The 18008-nt window shown below is 46.7% G+C and overlaps 1 protein-coding gene across 3 annotated transcripts in view; it reads right to left on the bottom strand.

Annotated features, from left to right (window-relative positions):
* Positions 1 to 18008, bottom strand: part of LOC140426673 (centrosome-associated protein 350-like) — a 145350-nt gene that overhangs the window by 27304 nt on the left and 100038 nt on the right. For all 3 annotated transcript variants that reach the window (XM_072511753.1, XM_072511756.1, XM_072511755.1), the window contains 5 exons: positions 13490 to 13637; positions 8483 to 8643; positions 7149 to 7288; positions 4867 to 4946; positions 1541 to 3960 (listed from right to left, as the gene is read on the bottom strand). In XM_072511753.1, coding sequence (XP_072367854.1) covers positions 1541 to 3960; positions 4867 to 4946; positions 7149 to 7288; positions 8483 to 8643; positions 13490 to 13637 — 2949 coding nt within the window. The remainder of the gene's footprint in view (positions 1 to 1540; positions 3961 to 4866; positions 4947 to 7148; positions 7289 to 8482; positions 8644 to 13489; positions 13638 to 18008) is intronic.

Below are 18008 nucleotides of genomic sequence, written 5' to 3'. Positions count from 1 at the left end.
CAACCCCGGAGCTAAGCAGATTGTCGATGCGGATTGTTTTTTTTTCCTGGAATACCCTGCTGGGTGAGTGTTTGGTTTTAGTTTTTTTTTGACCTGCAGAGCCAAGTGGAATCCTTTTGAATCTCTCTCCCAGAAGAGAGGAATTCTCTCTCAAATCTCGGCTGGTACTCCCTTCATGTAAGCAGAGCAGTTAGTGAGTACTCAAGCCTGAAGGTAGAGCTGGAGAAGGGGAACTTACCGGATTCCTCTCCCATGAAAAGAACCAAACCACTCGAAGGCCTTGCAAAAACTGCTCTGATACTCCGTTTAACTGAGATAAGCTGTTGGTGAGTCTGCTCAAGCTGACCACATATCGAAGACTGAGCAGACCTCAAATACACCCTCCGGGGGCAATGCTCAGTCCGGCCTGAGTAGCCCAGCTTGAAGATCCATACCAACCAATGGTTCAAAATCTTGCATTCTAAAGAGAGCACCGCCTACAAAGACTTCAACCGCAGCAGTGATAATCCTCAAATCTCTCATACCTCTTAATCCCAGTTATTTTTGAACCTTTCCTACCCCCTCCACTGTGTGTCTGTCTGTCTTGTGTGTCTGAGTGGGGGGGTGGGACAGGGTTTGAGGAATAGTAAGATTAGCAGACCATTGTTCCATTCTTACCATTACATATTCATCTTTTTCCTGGTTGTAAATAAACAGCTTTTTAATATTTTACTTATAAATCTGGTGCCTGTAACTCATTGGAACAGTCAAGGGTTAAAGATCACAGGAAATACACAAATTATTGGTTAATTCACTTGGTGTTAGAACTCCAGGGTAGGTAGGTTGGAATTTAACTGCGCACTCGCATAGGGTGTCGTACCATCTTCCACAGAATATTCATTTGTACAACCCATTGAATGATAATTACTTTCTTGTTCTTCTAATCAGGTGGTTGTTCAGACTCTGGACATTGCTTCAAGATACTGTGCTTTTATAAACATTACACATATCTGAACAAGCTTTAAAAAAAAAAACTATTCAGAACTTAGTTTAAAAGGATTTGTTTTAAAAAGCTGCTTCCCTTTTAAAAGGATGTGCAGAAGGGAAAAGCCAGATAAATCTCAATGGAGATCACAAAGTCCTAATCTCATTAATTACATAACAGAAACGGCCATGAACCCTAGAGATAATGGAATGTACCAGCACACATTTTGTGAATTGACGGACAAGGTAGAAAGCACCCAGACACCATAACATGAAGGAGATTCATCAAGGTTTGATTTCATTACCTACAAATATATTTATCAAATTAGCAAGATATTCCTCACAATAATCTTTTACTAAAGAGTCCATTTATGGGGAACTCTTTGAAAATGATGCACCTGAATAATTGGGGTTGTGTCTTGTTTCCATGCAAATGAGTAAGTTAAAATTTTGGGAGCTGAATAGGCCTCTGGGATTGTTATTAAGACAATTACATCATTGCTTTACAATAGATAATGCATCACCAATTCCTAAAAGTAAAACCCATCCAAAATATAGTTTCAAAATTAATACTCACAGGTCTAGGGCAAAGATCTGGAGATAATACTTCCTCCTTCTCCTCATCACTATCATCCCTTTCAGCAGAAGTCTGTAATTGGACAACAGCCTCATTCTGGATCTCCAGACCCTTGGGAGATGATCTGGGTGAAGATTCAACGTCTGATTTGAACTGCAACTCTTGATTAGTTAAATGGATCTTCTCATCTCGAGACTTCTTGAGTTTCTGCAATTGACGAACAGTGTCCTTGACAAAGGAAGACAGGATAGTATCAGCAAAAGAGCTGGCTTTTGTCACATTGCTCTTCAGATCTTCTTCTTTATACTCCTCACTGTCCTCATGATTGCCCTTTTGTTCCTCTTCTTTAAAGCCTTCACTCTCCTCATATACTTCCTCGGATTCAGGCTTAAGGTTTGATACTCTGAACTGGGCCTCAAGTTGCTTCTTTTCCCTGTTCAGTAAATCCAAGAGAGGAGTTGAAGATTTCTCATGGAAAGCAAGTGAAAATCCCTCCTTTGTTTCACCAGTAGAACACACCGGCAACTCAGTGACAAAATCAGTGGCTGTCTCTAGTATGGTCTTGGATGCCTTCTCTCTGGACACGTCAGGTAGGTTAAACGTTTGTTCATCCTGGTCTTTGCTCAAATTTACCAATTGTTCTTCCTCACCAGACTTGGGCAAATTATCCTCAAAATTCTGATTATGTACAAAAGATTCCACTGCCATGCCAGGTTCATTGATAATATGCAACAACTCAATGGTACTAGGTTCAGAAAACTGATTGCTCGCACGTAGATCATTTAAGTTATTTTCAAATGCAGTCAGCTTAAAATCTACTTGATCAAAAGGGGTTTTACTTGGATCAGATTCTACATTCTGCAATTTTCTTTCTTCTTTTGAAAGCTCTGGCCTTTCCTCATCCCCACTGCATGTCTTGCAGTCTTTATCTAATTTAACCTCTAAGAACGGGTCATCTTCGTCTTCCGTTGTATCGATGACATCCTCATAACGCTCAGGTAGAAGGGAAAGTTTATGAGGAGGAGCGAAGATGCCATATTTGTCCTTGCATCTGAAGTACTCAACTCCATCATATGTGCCATTATTACTGCCTTCTGGCTTATCCAGCTCCACACCAGCCCAAAAACCATTGGCGAAGTTCGTTCTTCCCTTGAAACAAAGTGTCCCTGGTTGGATGCTACTAACCAACACTCTGGAACCAATGTGGAATTTGGGCAGCTCATCAATTTCGTGTGATGTAGGTGTTGGGGTGTGACATGGGGAGGGAGAGTGCGACGGCACAGGTGTCTGTTCTTCATTGCTGGCATCACTTCGTTCCTCATTTCTGCTCTTCTCAGTTGGTGATTTTAAATCCAGAAGTTGCTCTGAATGCACACTGCCACAGCTGGAAAAGGATTTCTCGCTCAGCCGTTCACTGATTTCATCATCCATGCAGACGCTTGGTGAGACACTTAGAGAAAGCTTCTCCTCTTCACTCATTTCCTCCTGCTTGGACTGTCCAGGATAGGGGAGCACTTGGGGCGTAAACACATTCTCATCATAAGTAACCTTGTTTCTTGGTGAAAGGACCTCTGCAGATTTGGAGCCAGCGTTGCAACTCCCAACATGTGAACTTTCATCGATGTCTTCAGGTGCCTCCTTTTTTGGCGATGACTCAAAATCTTCGGAGTAAGTTGTCTCCTTGCCCAGGGAAGGGCACTCAAAATCCTGAGGATAGGAATCATTCTTTGGTGCCGTTTTTTCCAAAGCTCTGTGGTGAGAACTCACAGTTCCAACTGAAGTGTCCAACTTAACTGATTTAACAACCCTCACAGAACTGGCTGACTGTTCACTCATTACATCTTCCTCATCAGTATGGCCATCCTTCTGCAAGTCACCGCTTTCATCCTTCAAGTCTTCAAACTTCTTTTCAACATGGGCAGTTACAAAAGGCTGTTCTGTGTCATCAGATGGGGCTGTGCTTCGTTGAGTCAATCCCTCGATAAGCTCAGAGATGTTGAGGGTCTGTGGTTTCTCACTATTGAGTTTCAATAAAGGTTCAGACTTACTAGATTGCCGGGAGAGGTCAAGTATGTCATCTACATCAGACTCTTCCGATTTTATATTTTCGAGTTCTTCCTGGACATAATCTTGCACAGATCGATGACTGGACACAACACTTTCATCACCAGAACCGTCCTCGAACTGATCTGGCAAACGGCCACATTCGAGAGCTCCCTTTTGATGGGGGATTGCTGGTACATTATCTAGTCCCTCAGCAAAATCAGGTGGAGATCTCACATGGGATTTGAAAATTGGCGAAGGGCTTCCAGAGGACTCATCAGCTCGACTATCAAAGATTGCAGACTTGCTTCGATCTGATGCCAGCAATTCGCTGAGCAAGTTGGATTTCTGCCCATCTGGACTTGATGATCTTTGGTCTGTATCAGATACAGGTAATTGGTGTTACTCAATCACTCTTTATAAAAGAAAGGAAGTGCATGTATATACGTCTTTCACAACCTCTGGAGCCTTCCCTCCCACCACACCCCCAAAATCATAACAAATCAAACACTTTTTTGAAATGCAATCATGGCTCAAACATCGGAATCATGGTAGCCAATTTGTGAACAACATGATTCCACAACTTATGAGATCAACAACAAAATAATCTGTTTGAGGTGTTGCTTTTGAGCTAAGTAAAGATCAGGACACCAAAGAGAGCTCCCTATGCTTTTCTTCGTATAGTGCATCCACCCAATGGGGGAGACGGGGCCTCAGTTTAAATTCTTAACAAAAGATAGCACCTCCAATAGTGAAGCACTCCCTGAATATTGTACAGGAGTGTCAGCCAGGATTCTACAGTTCAAATTTCTGAAGTGGGACATTACCCACATAAACTTGCAATGACACCCCTAGGAAATGCAATTTTGATCCCTTTTTAAAAAAAATAATTGCATTCTCAATAAAGGAAGAAAAAGCCTTATTGAAATAAACAGTATTTGGATTTGTTTTTTAAGTCGGTCGAGTGACTGATCCAAGGTCACAAGATCCAAACTATATAAATGTGAACGATCTTGTTACAAGGGGCAGCAGGTTGAACTGGAGTTCAATGTAGCAAAAGATTGTGGAATTACTAAAAACAAATATATCAGCTGTCAATTTACCTTGCTTTCAATTTGAAGGCTGACTACTTGCTGCTGTATACATCAAGTTAACACATTAAAATGAAAGCAAATAGTTTATAGAACCTCTCAATCCTACATTAATTTAAGCTTATCATGGCTATTTTAAAGACACAGCCCTTGGGTGTCCAAATCTATCAGTTTGTGGTGTGATGTACATACCCTGGTTGGCAATGGAGCCCAGTGATGCTCTGGATGTTTCACCCTCAGTGAGGGATTTCCAACTCTTTGCAGAGTCAGACCTGAAAAACAGAAAACAACTTCTAAACGTAGAGCTCAGCAGCGAAACGTCGGTGGGGTATAAACAACTTAGTATTGGGTGATGGATAAATCCAGTCACATTGTTGCACAAAGAGGCAGTTTCCATACTGAGTAGCATTTGCTCAACTCTGCCTAACCTTCAGGAGAGACTGCAGTAGATACAACATTGATCTCCCAGTCAGAATCCCGAGACTGTTCTGACATTATTTCCCAGCAAGCTTTTGTGACTGGCTTTCCATCTTATAACCAGTAGTCATTTGCAGCACAGAAGGAGCCCGTATGGCCCATCGAGTCAATATCAGTTCTTCATGGAGTTAAACAGATGTCTCTAAGTAATCACATTTTTAATTCCAAGAAAAGATTTCTGCACTGCTGTCTGCAAGAGTTATAACAATGAAACAGCAATCAAGAGTGTAAAACAATTCCCACTCTGATGCATAATAGAGCTGAATAAAAATAAATCAGGATCTGATGGTTCATTAGTGCCGTACACAAAATACTATAGAAACCTACCATTTTCCAGTTAGAAAAAGTCACAATTTTAATTTTCCCACACACATTTCTCTCCATGCACTAGTTTTCTTTTAAGGGCATTAAATTAAAATGCCACTCAGTTGAAAGGTCCAGTCCACTAAAACCAGCAGCTTACAAAGTTTCAATTAAATTATTCTCTGCTACCAACACCTAAAAGAGAAGGTACTGCAGCACTTGGAATAAACTAATTGAAGGTGGTATTGGACTTGGTGCATATTGTGTGGAAGCAATGGGGAGAACAAAGTTGAACTTTTGCTTACTCCTTCCCTCATCAAACTTGGCTCGATCAAGATGAGACCAGAAAGTGGCAACATGGAATGTGGGCTCTTTTGACACTGGAAGTGGCCACAGAGTAGTACTCACTACATACTTAATTGGGCCCCCAGGCTGGAGCAACCAGCTCTTCAGACAATACCTGTCAGGTGGAGGCAGGGACGAGGGAGGCAGAAAAAAAATCAAGACTCAAGTATAAAAGAGTGTTAAATATGAATGGCGAAAAGAATCATTGTCCATTTCAATGTGTGCAAAATTACAACATGGGGGCTAAATCGCTGGCTTTGAAAACAGACCAAGGCAGGCCAGCAGCATATTTCAATTCCCGTAACAGCCTCCCCGAACAGGCGCCGGAATGTGGCGACTAAGGGCTTTTCACAGTAACTTCATTTTTGAATTCTGCTTGTGACAATAAGCGATTTTCATTTCATTTTCAGGAGTAAACAAATGGCAGTTTAAAATCCAAAAAATACTCACGACTTTGTAGAAATCCTGCAACCCCAGGCAGGCAAATATAAAATCTCACCCAATTAACTTGCTCAGGTAACGTATGAACATATAACATTCTCCATCGATCACTTACTTGGTTAAAACAATGGAATAATGGTCTTCTTTTCTCACATACTTCACTTACATAGACCAGTCTCACAACAAATGCACTCAGATTATTTTTGTAAAGACACTAAACCCCAATGAAACATTTAATAACCTGAGGTTATAACCATCACAGAAGGTTGAACAGGGCGGAGGTCTTTTCGCTAGAAAAGAGAAGGCCGAGGGATGGCCTGACACAAGACTTTATGATATGAAGGTGTTAGAATCACGTAAAGATAGAGATGTTTCCACTTGTAAGGGAGACCTGAATGAGAGGCCATAAATGCAAGAAAGGCATTAATTATTCCAATAGGGAATTCAGGAGACATTTTTTTACTCTGTGCAAGCTGAGAGAATATGAAGCTTGCGACTACAGGAGTACTTAAGTTGAGTGATATAGATCAGTTTAAGATGAAGCTAGACAAGCACCTGATGGAGAAAGAAACAGATAGATGCAGTGATAAGACCATCAGATTTAGGAGCATAAGTAGGCCCATGGCGTCTGCCTTATCCTCATAACTCTAGGGCAAGATGAAATATGGAACATAAATACCTGCATTGGCCTGTTGGTCAAATGCTTGGTTCTTTGCTGTAAAGTTTGTGTAAGTGTACTGCTCCTCTCAACTATTGCTTCTAAGTAACTAAGAACCCTTCACCCACCAACTAAAACAAGAGCCCACATGGATAAGGTCATCATTACTATTATATTTATCATATAAAAGAGCAATATAACAGACGTTCTTTCAGAAGTTTATACAATTAACATCTAACACTGACAGTACCTTTGCAGAGAAGGTGGTTTAATCTTGGGCTTCTCGGCAGCAGTTGAGTAGAGGGTTTTGATCTGTGGTTTGGTTGAACTGGCCACATCAAGGTCTTTACTTAGTTCAGCCTGGGTCTTCTTAATAAATTCATCGTAGGACTGGTAGTGAAGGAGACAGAGAGAGAGAGTGAAACCCAAACACTCGGATTTAAAGAATCACAGTCCATCTCATTTTTCCAACTGAAAAAGACAAATTGCAAAACTATCTCTGAACCAATCAAACAGTTTTACATGCAACCTTTGATCTATATTGCGTACAGTTCTGGTCACCGCATTATAGGAAGGACGTGGAGGCTTTGGAGCGGGTGCAGAGGAGATTTACCAGGATGTTGGCTGGTATGGAGGGAAAATCTTATGAGGAAAGGCTGATGGACTTGAGGTTGTTTTCGTTGGAGAGAAGAAGGTTAAGAGGAGACTTAATAGAGGCATACAAAATGATCAGGGGGTTGGATAGGGTGGACAGTGAGAGCCTTCTCCCGCGGATGGAAATGGCTGGCACGAGGGGACATAACTTTAAACTGAGGGGTAATAGATATAGGACAGAGGTCAGAGGTAGGTTCTTTACGCAAAGAGTAGTGAGGCCGTGGAATGCCCTACCTGCTACAGTAGTGAACTCGCCAACATTGAGGGCATTTAAAAGTTTATTGGATAAACATATGGATGATAATGGCATAGTGTAGGTTAGATGGCTTTTGTTTCGGTGCAACATCGTGGGCCGAAGGGCCTGTACTGTGCTGTATTGTTCTATGTTCTATGTTCTAACCTGCCACTGGGTCAACGAAGTGAAGTAACTAAAAAGATAAACTACAAAGGAGAACAATAAACCTAGTTGGTTAAATGTCATAAGAAGTTTGTTAATTGAGGAACCCCCCCACATCACCTCCTAAGCACTTACGTACTAAATTACAACATTACAACAACCTGTACTTATCCAGCATAATGAAGCAAAAAGCCTCAGGTTGCTTCACCACTTAAGCTGGGCATACAGCATAGTAGAGGCTACCTAAATGGCAGTGAAGCATGTAGGCTTTCAGGAAGCTCCTGAAAGTAGGATGAGATGGGAAAATACAGAGGGATTTCGGAAAGGGGTTTGAATGAACATTAGGTGCTATATGAAAGCTTAGTTATTAATGGTGGAGCAGAGATAAAAGTCAAACCTGCATTTACATGGCAACTTGCCTAAAATCTGTGGTACACGCTCAACTGCAGCTTCTGCAGTGACTGATGCTCTAATACCCCAGCTGTAAACTGGCTGGATAGCGTAGGATTAAGTCCCTTCCCCAAACATCTCACCTCTAGTTGTTTGATGAGGCTAGCCTCCTGTGCTTTCAATCTCTCCTTTTGACGTTTCTTCTGCTCTTTCTTCAGCTTGTCCACAATGGACTTGCGCTTCCGGAGCTCATCCTTCAGTGCACGGATCCTGCTCTCAATATCACTCTGGTCTGATGTTGTTTCTGTAAAGGATTCACTCAGATGAAGATTTTTTCAGGTTTCATCGCAACCAACTCATTTATCAACAGTACACAAAACCAAATGTGGGAAAAGGAAGGAATCCACTTTGAAACTTTTCGTTCTAGGTCCATAATGTTTAAAAATAGATTTTAATGCTTGCTCAGATAATAAGTTAACAAACAGCATTTGCACACTAACATTAGCTGATAGAGGTGAAAATAAATCAGTAAAACTATAGATTCACTCAGCACAATCTCTTCCATGAGGGTAACCAAACGTACGATGCTACAATATTCGCTTATCTGACAGCGGCACTGTACACCGACAGATCACATAGTGGCACTGTGCATACCGACTGATCTGACAGCGGCACTGTGCACACCGACTGATCTGACAGCGGCACTGTGCGCACCGACTGATCAGACAGCGGCACTGTGCGCACCGACTGATCAGACAGCGGCACTGTGCGCACCGACAGATCACATAGTGGCACTGTGCACACCGACAGATCACATAGTGGCACTGTGCACACCGACTGATCTGACAGCGGCACTGTGCACATCGACTGATCTGACAGCGGCACTGTGCGCACTGACTGATCTGACAGCGGCACTGTGCGCACCGACTGATCTGACAGCGGCACTGTGCGCACCGACTGATCTGACAGCGGCACTGTGCGCACCGACTGATCTGACAGCGGCACTGTGCGCACCGACTGATCTGACAGCGGCACTGTGCGCACCGACTGATCTGACAGCGGCACTGTGCGCACCGACTGATCTGACAGCGGCACTGTGCGCACCGACTGATCTGACAGCGGCACTGTGCGCACCGACTGATCTGACAGCGGCACTGTGCGCACCGACTGATCTGACAGCGGCACTGTGCGCACCGACTGATCTGACAGCGGCACTGTGCACACCGACTGATCTGACAGCGGCACTGTGCACACCGACTGATCTGACAGCGGCACTGTGCGCACCGACTGATCTGACAGCGGCACTGTGCACACCGACTGATCTGACAGCGGCACTGTGCACACCGACTGATCTGACAGCGGCACTGTGCACACCGACTGATCTGACAGCGGCACTGTGCACACCGACTGATCTGACAGCGGCACTGTGCACACCGACTGATCTGACAGCGGCACTGTGCACACCGACTGATCTGACAGCGGCACTGTGCACACCGACTGATCTGACAGCGGCACTGTGCACACCGACTGATCTGACAGCGGCACTGTGCACACCGACTGATCTGACAGCGGCACTGTGCACACCGACTGATCTGACAGCGGCACTGTGCACACCGACTGATCTGACAGCGGCACTGTGCACACCGACTGATCTGACAGCGGCACTGTGCACACCGACTGATCTGACAGCGGCACTGTGCACACCGACTGATCTGACAGCGGCACTGTGCACACCGACTGATCTGACAGCGGCACTGTGCACACCGACTGATCTGACAGCGGCACTGTGCACACCGACTGATCTGACAGCGGCACTGTGCACACCGACTGATCTGACAGCGGCACTGTGCACACCGACTGATCTGACAGCGGCACTGTGCACACCGACTGATCTGACAGCGGCACTGTGCACACCGACTGATCTGACAGCGGCACGGTGCACACCGACTGATCTGACAGCGGCACGGTGCACACCGACTGATCTGACAGCGGCACGGTGCACACCGACTGATCTGACAGCGGCACGGTGCACACCGACTGATCTGACAGCGGCACTGTGCACACCGACTGATCTGACAGCGGCACTGTGCACACCGACTGATCTGACAGCGGCACTGTGCACACCGACTGATCTGACAGCGGCACTGTGCACACCGACTGATCTGACAGCGGCACTGTGCACACCGACTGATCTGACAGCGGCACTGTGCACACCGACTGATCTGACAGCGGCACTGTGCACACCGACTGATCTGACAGCGGCACTGTGCACACCGACTGATCTGACAGCGGCACTGTGCACACCGACTGATCTGACAGCGGCACTGCGCACACCGACTGATCTGACAGCGGCACTGTGCACACCGACTGATCTGACAGCGGCACTGTGCACACCAACTGATCTGACAGCGTCACTGTACACTTATTTAAATAGTTCATTTAAAATTAAGGGGCAATTTTGCATAGCCAATTCACCTAACCAGCACATCTTTGGAATGTGGGGATGAAACCCACGCAGACACGGGGAGAATGTGCAAACTCCACACAGACAGTGACCTGGGGCCAGGATTGAACCAGGATCCTTGGCGCTGTGAGGCAGCAGTGCTAACCACTGTGCTACCGACCCCACCCCGTGCCGCTGCACATAGGCGCAAGACACAGTCGCACTGTACACACGGGCCAGACAGTGGCACTGTACGCACTGACCAGACATTTGCACGGTACGCACTGACCAGACAGTCGCATTATACTCACTGACCAATCAGACAGTCGCACTGTACACACTTACCAGACAGTCACACTCGCACTGTACACACTCACACTTGCACTGTACACACTTACCACAGTCACACTCGCACTGTACACACTTACCAGACACAGTCGCACTGTACACACTTACCAGACAGTCGCACTGTACACACTTACCAGACAGTCGCACTGTACACACTTACCAGACAGTCGCACTGTACATACCTACCAGACAGTCGCACTGTACACACTTACCAGACAGTCGCACTGTACACACTTACCAGACAGTCGCACTGTACACACTTACCAGACAGTTGCACTGTACACACTTAGCAGACAGTCGCACTGTACACACTTAGCAGACAGTCGCACTGTACACACTGACCAGACACAGTCGCACTGTGCACACTGACCAGACACAGTCGCACTGTGCACACTGACCAGACAGTCGCACTGTACACACTTACCAGACAGTCGCACTGTACACACTGACCAGACAGTCGCACTGTACACTGACCAGACACAGTCGCACTGTACACACTGACCAGACACAGTCACACTCTGCACACTGACCAGACACAGTCGCACTATACACACTGACCAGAGTCGCACTGTGCACACTGACCAGACAGTCGCACTGTGCACACTGACCAGACACAGTCGCACTGTGCACACTGACCAGACACAGTCGCACTGTGCACACTGACCAGACACAGTCGCACTGTGCACACTGACCAGACACAGTCACACTGTACACACTGACCAGACAGTCACACTGTACACAGACCAGTCGCACTGAACACACCGACCAGACACAGTTGCACTGTACACACCAACCAGACACAGTCACACTATACACACTGACCAATCAGACAGTTGCACACTGACCAATCAGACACAGTCACAGTGTGCACACTGACTAATCAGACACAGTTGCACTGAACAATCAGACAGTCCTGCTGTAATAGTGAGCATGTTGTGCACTGGTTATATAGAGAACAACATTGAGCAAAAAGGTGGCACAATTAGGAGCTGGTGATTATAAAGCTTTGCCAAAGAGACGTGTTTGATGGTGTGTGGTCAGGGAGAGGAGAGTGTTTGGATTGTTGAGAGGGAATTACAGAATGTGGGTTCTATACTTCGGAAACATGACTGACTGTGAATGGTGCTGTGACAATGGGGGGGTAGAATGTACATGAGGCCAGAGGCAGTGGAATTGAGAGCACGAGGGTGGGAAATGTTGTTGAACTAGATTAAGTTATATCGAGAAGCAGAGATTCATCATGAAGGATTTCAAGAATTCGTAATTTAAATTGTGTAACCAGAGAAAGTTAACAAATTTAAACCACTGCAACAGTCTAATGATTTTCATACTCAGTGCTGTTCAACTTTGGATGAGCTGAAGTTTGTGGAGTAAGGGAATGTCAGTCTGACCAAAATACAACCGGATTGGTCGAGTCAGAGGCTAACAGAGCTGTGCATGAGGGTTTCAGCTGCAGATCGACTGATGCAGGAATAGAGATAAGCAACGTTAGAAAGAGGGGTTGGAGTCTGGAAGCTTTGTTTGGGGTTGAACATGTCGCCGAGTTGTGAACAGCCTGGTTCCTCTCGACACAGTGACTGGGAAGGTAGATACACAGCAAAACGTATTTGGTTTTTACTTCCAGTTTTGTGTTATTTCTATGCCAAGCCTTTTAGTGGCATGAAATTCTTTGCAAAAAGATGCTGGTATCCTTCCTTCATCTTAGACATACATGCAACTCGACCAGTAAATCACAGGAGTATGCTGATCAATGCAGTCAACTCTCACCCTCTCACTCGATAGATTCGCAGAGGGAAGTGGAATAATCCGATATTAACAAACCACCTCCCATATCTACGCTGACTTACCCTGGGCTGTCTGCTCCGATTATATTCAGGGTGGCGATGCAGAAAGCTGCAGTAACAAGCAAAACTAGAGGGCCATCTCTCCTGTGACAGAACCCATGTCATTCTTCCCTTTCAGCGTGGCCACATCAGCTGCTATTTTCATCTCCATATAACACAAGAGTGTCCCCCACCCCTCCCCTCCCCTGGCTGGCATTAATTCTGATTTAGGAGGTAGATCGGATAAACAGGGAGATGGAATTCAAGCCTCCTGACTTGCTCACTCTTTTCGGTGAAATAGTGGCCTTACCAGCTATTCAAGTGAATGCAAATGATTCCATGGCATTCCTTAGAGTGAAGCACTTCTGGTGGTCTAATCGACGATCATTGATCAATTAATACCGGCAAAAATTAGGTTAACCGGTGCTGTACTCGGAGCCGTTTGAATGCAGAATTCTGAGCTACTTTGCAACTCAAAAACATTGAAAACCTTGAAGAAACTCGGGTTAATCTGGTGAATATTAGGAATTTCTTACCCGACTGTGTCACAGAAACAGATTCATCAGACCAGCTGCCAGATGCTTGGCGGGTTTTCAGTGCAGGCCTGATCGGCACACTGAAGTTGGAACTGCTTTTCTGACCATCTTGCTTTGATGTACTGACAGTCACTTTCAAGGGAGGAGACTGTAAAACAGGAAAAGAAAGTCAACATTAGTTCCCTGGCTGGCATTAATTCCTATTTGGGAAGTAGATCAGATAAGCAGAGATATGGATCTCAAGCCTCCTGACATGCTCACTCTTTCTGGTGAAATCGTGGCCTTACCAGCTGTTCAAGTGAATGCGAATGATCCCATGGCATTCCTTAGAGTGAAGCACTTCTGGTCTAGCCGACAATCATTGATCAATTAATACCGGCAAAAAATAGATTAACCGACCATTTAGCTCACAGCTGCCTGTGAGATCTAACAACAACTTATGTTTCTGGCACTGTTAATGCAGTAAAATTTCCAATGGTACTTCACAGGAGGCACTGTCAAATAAAATGTTGACACACACAACCACGTGTTAAACATTGAGGAAGATGGGGCAGCATGGTGGTCCAGTGGCTAGCACTGCTGCCTCTCGGCGCCGAGGTCGCAGGTTTGATACCGGCCCTGGGTCACTGTCCATGTGGAATTTGCACATTTTCCCTGTGTTCGCGTGGGTTTCGCCCCCACAACCCAAAGGTGTGCAGGGTAGGTAGATTGGCCACGCTAAAATGCCCCTTCATTGGAAAAAAAATTGAATTGGGTACTCCATAAAATAAACATTGAGGAAGATGGTGGTGGTCAACTTTTCTTTTATTCATTCATGGGACACAAGTGTTGCTGGCAAGGCCAGCATTTGTTGTCCATTATTAATTTCACTTGATGAGGTGGTGGTAAGTCGCTATTGTGTCAAAGGCTGTACACAGGTAGAGTAGCATGAGGAGTGCATGGTAATCAGGGTCACAGTCACACACAATGGAGTTTAGGACTTTGATCCCTACCTATACTGTGGTAGGGATGAAAACCTCAGTGGTAGTATCCAAACATGGAGCTGCGGGAAAGATGGGTATCGAATTTGGAACAATAACACGTTCCAAGGAATCTGGAGAGGAAAGGGACAGTGGAGATAGGGCAGCAGCTTACCAGGACAGGTGGATCAAGTCTAGGGAAGGAGGTTTTTTGAGGAAAGTGGAGATGAGATGGGATTTGACATGGTCAAGTGTTGTGGAAAGAACCGTTCCGGGTGCGGCGATGACCAGCTGAGTCGCATGTTTCGGCAGCTCCCTGTGAAACGGACTTTTGGGCTCTTGATAGGAGCCCCAACGGCAATTTTAACGGCTGAAAACACCGTGCGGTAAACCAGAAGGGTGTTCCCCCTGGACACGGATGGAAAAAGGAGAGGAAAGTGGCCGGATTGCAGCGGATCCTTTGGAACAACGGCAAGGAAGGCAAGCAGAAACCAAGATGGCGTCGGAAGGTGGCAGTTTCATATGGGGCCCTGAACAACAAGAGTTTTTGAAACGCTGCGTGGAGGAGATAAAAAAGGAAATGAAGAAAGAGTTGTTGGCCCCGATATTACAGGCGATTGAAGGGCTGAAAGAGGAACAAAAGACCCAGGAGCAGGAGCTTCGGGTCGTGAAGGCGAAAGCAGCAGAGAATGAAAACGATATACAGGGCCTGGTGGTGAAGTCGGAGATACAGGAGGCACACCAAGAACGATCTGTGGAGAGGTTGGAGGCACTGGAAAATAACGCAAGGAGGAACAACTTGAGGATTCTTGGCCTTCCTGAAGGTGTGGAGGGGGCGGACGTCGGGGCATATGTGAGCACGATGCTGCACTCGTTAATGGGAGTGGAGGCCCCGACGGGTCCGTTGGAGGTGGAGGGAGCATACCGAGTTATGGTGCGAGGATCGAGAGCAGGAGAAGCTCCCAGAGCCATAGTGGTGAGATTTCTCCGTTTTAAGGATAGAGAAATGGTCCTTAGATGGGCGAAGAAAACTCGGTGTAGTAAATGAGAGAACGCGGTGATCCGCGTCTATCAAGAATGGAGTGCGGAGGTGGCGAGAAGGAGGGCGAGCTTTAATCGGGCCAAAGCGGTACTTCACAAAAAAAAGATAAAGTTTGGAATGCTGCGACCGGCAAGACTGTGGGTCACATATCAAGGGAGGCACCACTACTTTGAGACGGCGGATGAAGCGTGGACTTTTATTGTAGAAGAAAAATTGGAATGATTGGACTACGAAAATGAACGTTTGGACAAAGTGGTGGGACGAGTGGGGGGGGGGGGGCGAAGAGGGATTGTATGATTAATCCTGCGGTATGGTAACTTTTCTTTCTCCCACAGGTGGTGATGGGGGGAGGTGGGGAGGGAGAGGAGATGGGGCGTTGGCCATGGGAGGCGGGGCCGAGGGAGAGGCGCGGGCTTGGTTCCCGCGCTATGATAATTATGGCGGGAATAGAGAAGCAGGAAGGAGGGGGCGCCGCACGGGGCGAGCCGTGATCACGGGGGGAAGCCGAGGTCAGCCAGAGTTTGCTGACTTCTGGGAGCAACATGGGGGGAGTAATTACGCTAGCGGGGGGTCTAGCGGGGGGGGGGGGGGGGGGGGGGATTACTGGGTTGCTGCTGCTGGGGAAAGGGGGGAGTGGGTACGGGAAAGGATGGGCGGGGGGGCACCGTCTGGGAGAAATACAGCTGCGTGGGAACTGGGCGAGAAGCTGGAAAAAGATGATGGCTAACCGGCAAGGGGGGGGGGGGGGGGGGGGGGTGGGAAGCCCCCCAACTCGGCTGATCACGTGGAACGTGAGGGGGCTTAACGGGCCGATAAAGAGGGCACGAGTACTCGCACACCTTAAGAAACTTAAAGCAGATGTGGTCATGTTACAGGAAACGCACCTGAAACTGATAGATCAGGTTAGGTTGCGCAAAGGATGGGTAGGGCAGGTGTTCCATTCGGGGCTGGATGCGAAAAACAGGGGGGTGGCTATATTAGTGGGGAAGCGGGTAATGTTCGAGGCAAAGACTATAGTGGCGGATAACGGGGGCAGTTACGTGATGGTGAGTGGCAAATTACAGGGAGAGATGGTGGTGTTGGTAAACGTGTATGCCCCGAATTGGGACGATGCCAATTTTATGAGGCGAATGCTAGGACGCATCCCAGACCTAGAGACCGGAAAGCTGATAATGGGGGGAGACTTTAACACGGTGTTGGAACCAAGGCTGGATAGGTCGAAGTCCAGGACTGGTAGGAGGCCGGCAGCAGCCAAGGTGCTTAAGGATTTTATGGAGCAGATGGGAGGGGTGGACCCGTGGAGATTCAGTAGACCTAGGAGTAAGGAGTTCTCGTTTTTCTCCTATGTCCATAAAGTCTATTCACGCATAGACTTTTTTGTGTTGGGTAGGGCATTGATCCCGAGGGTGAGGGGAACGGAATATACGGCTATAGCCATTTCGGATCATGCCCCACACTGGGTAGACTTGGAGATAGGGGAGGAAACAAGAGGGCGTCCACCCTGGAGAATGGACATGGGACTAATGGCGGATGAGGGGGGTGTGCTTAAGGGTGAGGGGATGCATTGAAAAGTACTTGGAACTCAATGACAATGGGGAGGTTCAGGTGGGAGTGGTCTGGGAGGCGTTGAAGGCGGTGGTTAGGGGGGAGCTGATATCAATAAGGACACATAAAGGGAAGCAGGAGAGTAAGGAACGGGAGCGGTTGTTGCAAGAACATTTGAGGGTGGACAGACAGTATGCGGAAGCACCGGAGGAGGGACTGTATAGGGAAAGGCAAAGGCTGCATGTGGAATTTGACTTGCTGACCACAGGCACTGCAGAGGCACAATGGAGGAAGGCGCAGGGTGTACAGTATGAATATGGAGAGAAGGCGAGCAGATTGCTGGCACACCAATTGAGGAAAAGGGGAGCAGCGAGGGAAATAGGGGGGGTGAGAGACGAAGATGGAGAGACGGAGCGGGGAGCGGAGAGTGAATGAAGTGTTTAAGACATTTTATTAAAAATTGTATGAAGCTCAACCCCCGGATGGGAGGGAGAGAATGATGGAGTTTTTGGATCGGCTGGAAATTCCCAAGGTGGAAGAGCAGGAAAGGATGGGATTGGGAGCACAGATCACGGTAGAAGAAATGGTGAAAGGAATTAGGAACATGCAGACGGGAAAGGCTCCGGGACCGGACGGATTCCCAGTTGAATTTTACAGAAAATATTTGGACTTGCTCGCCCCGCTACTGACGAGGACCTTTAACGAGGCAAAGGAAAGGGGACAACTGCCCCCGACTATGTCAGAAGCAACGATATCGCTTCTTTTAAAGAAGGAAAAGGATCCGCTACAATGCGGGTCCTACAGACCAATCTCCCTCCTCAATGTAGATGCCAAGGTCTTGGCCAAGGTAATGGCAATGAGAATAGAGGAATGGGTCCCGGGGGTGGTTCATGAGGACCAAACTGGGTTTGTGAAGGGGAGACAGCTGAACACGAACATACGGAGGTTGTTAGGGGTAATGATGATGGCCCCA

This window comes from Scyliorhinus torazame, chromosome 7 (assembly GCF_047496885.1).
Source record: "Scyliorhinus torazame isolate Kashiwa2021f chromosome 7, sScyTor2.1, whole genome shotgun sequence".
Lineage (NCBI taxonomy): Eukaryota > Metazoa > Chordata > Chondrichthyes > Carcharhiniformes > Scyliorhinidae > Scyliorhinus > Scyliorhinus torazame.
The sequence above is the reverse complement of the archived record's forward strand: the minus strand, read 5'-3'. Positions and strand labels throughout refer to the sequence as shown.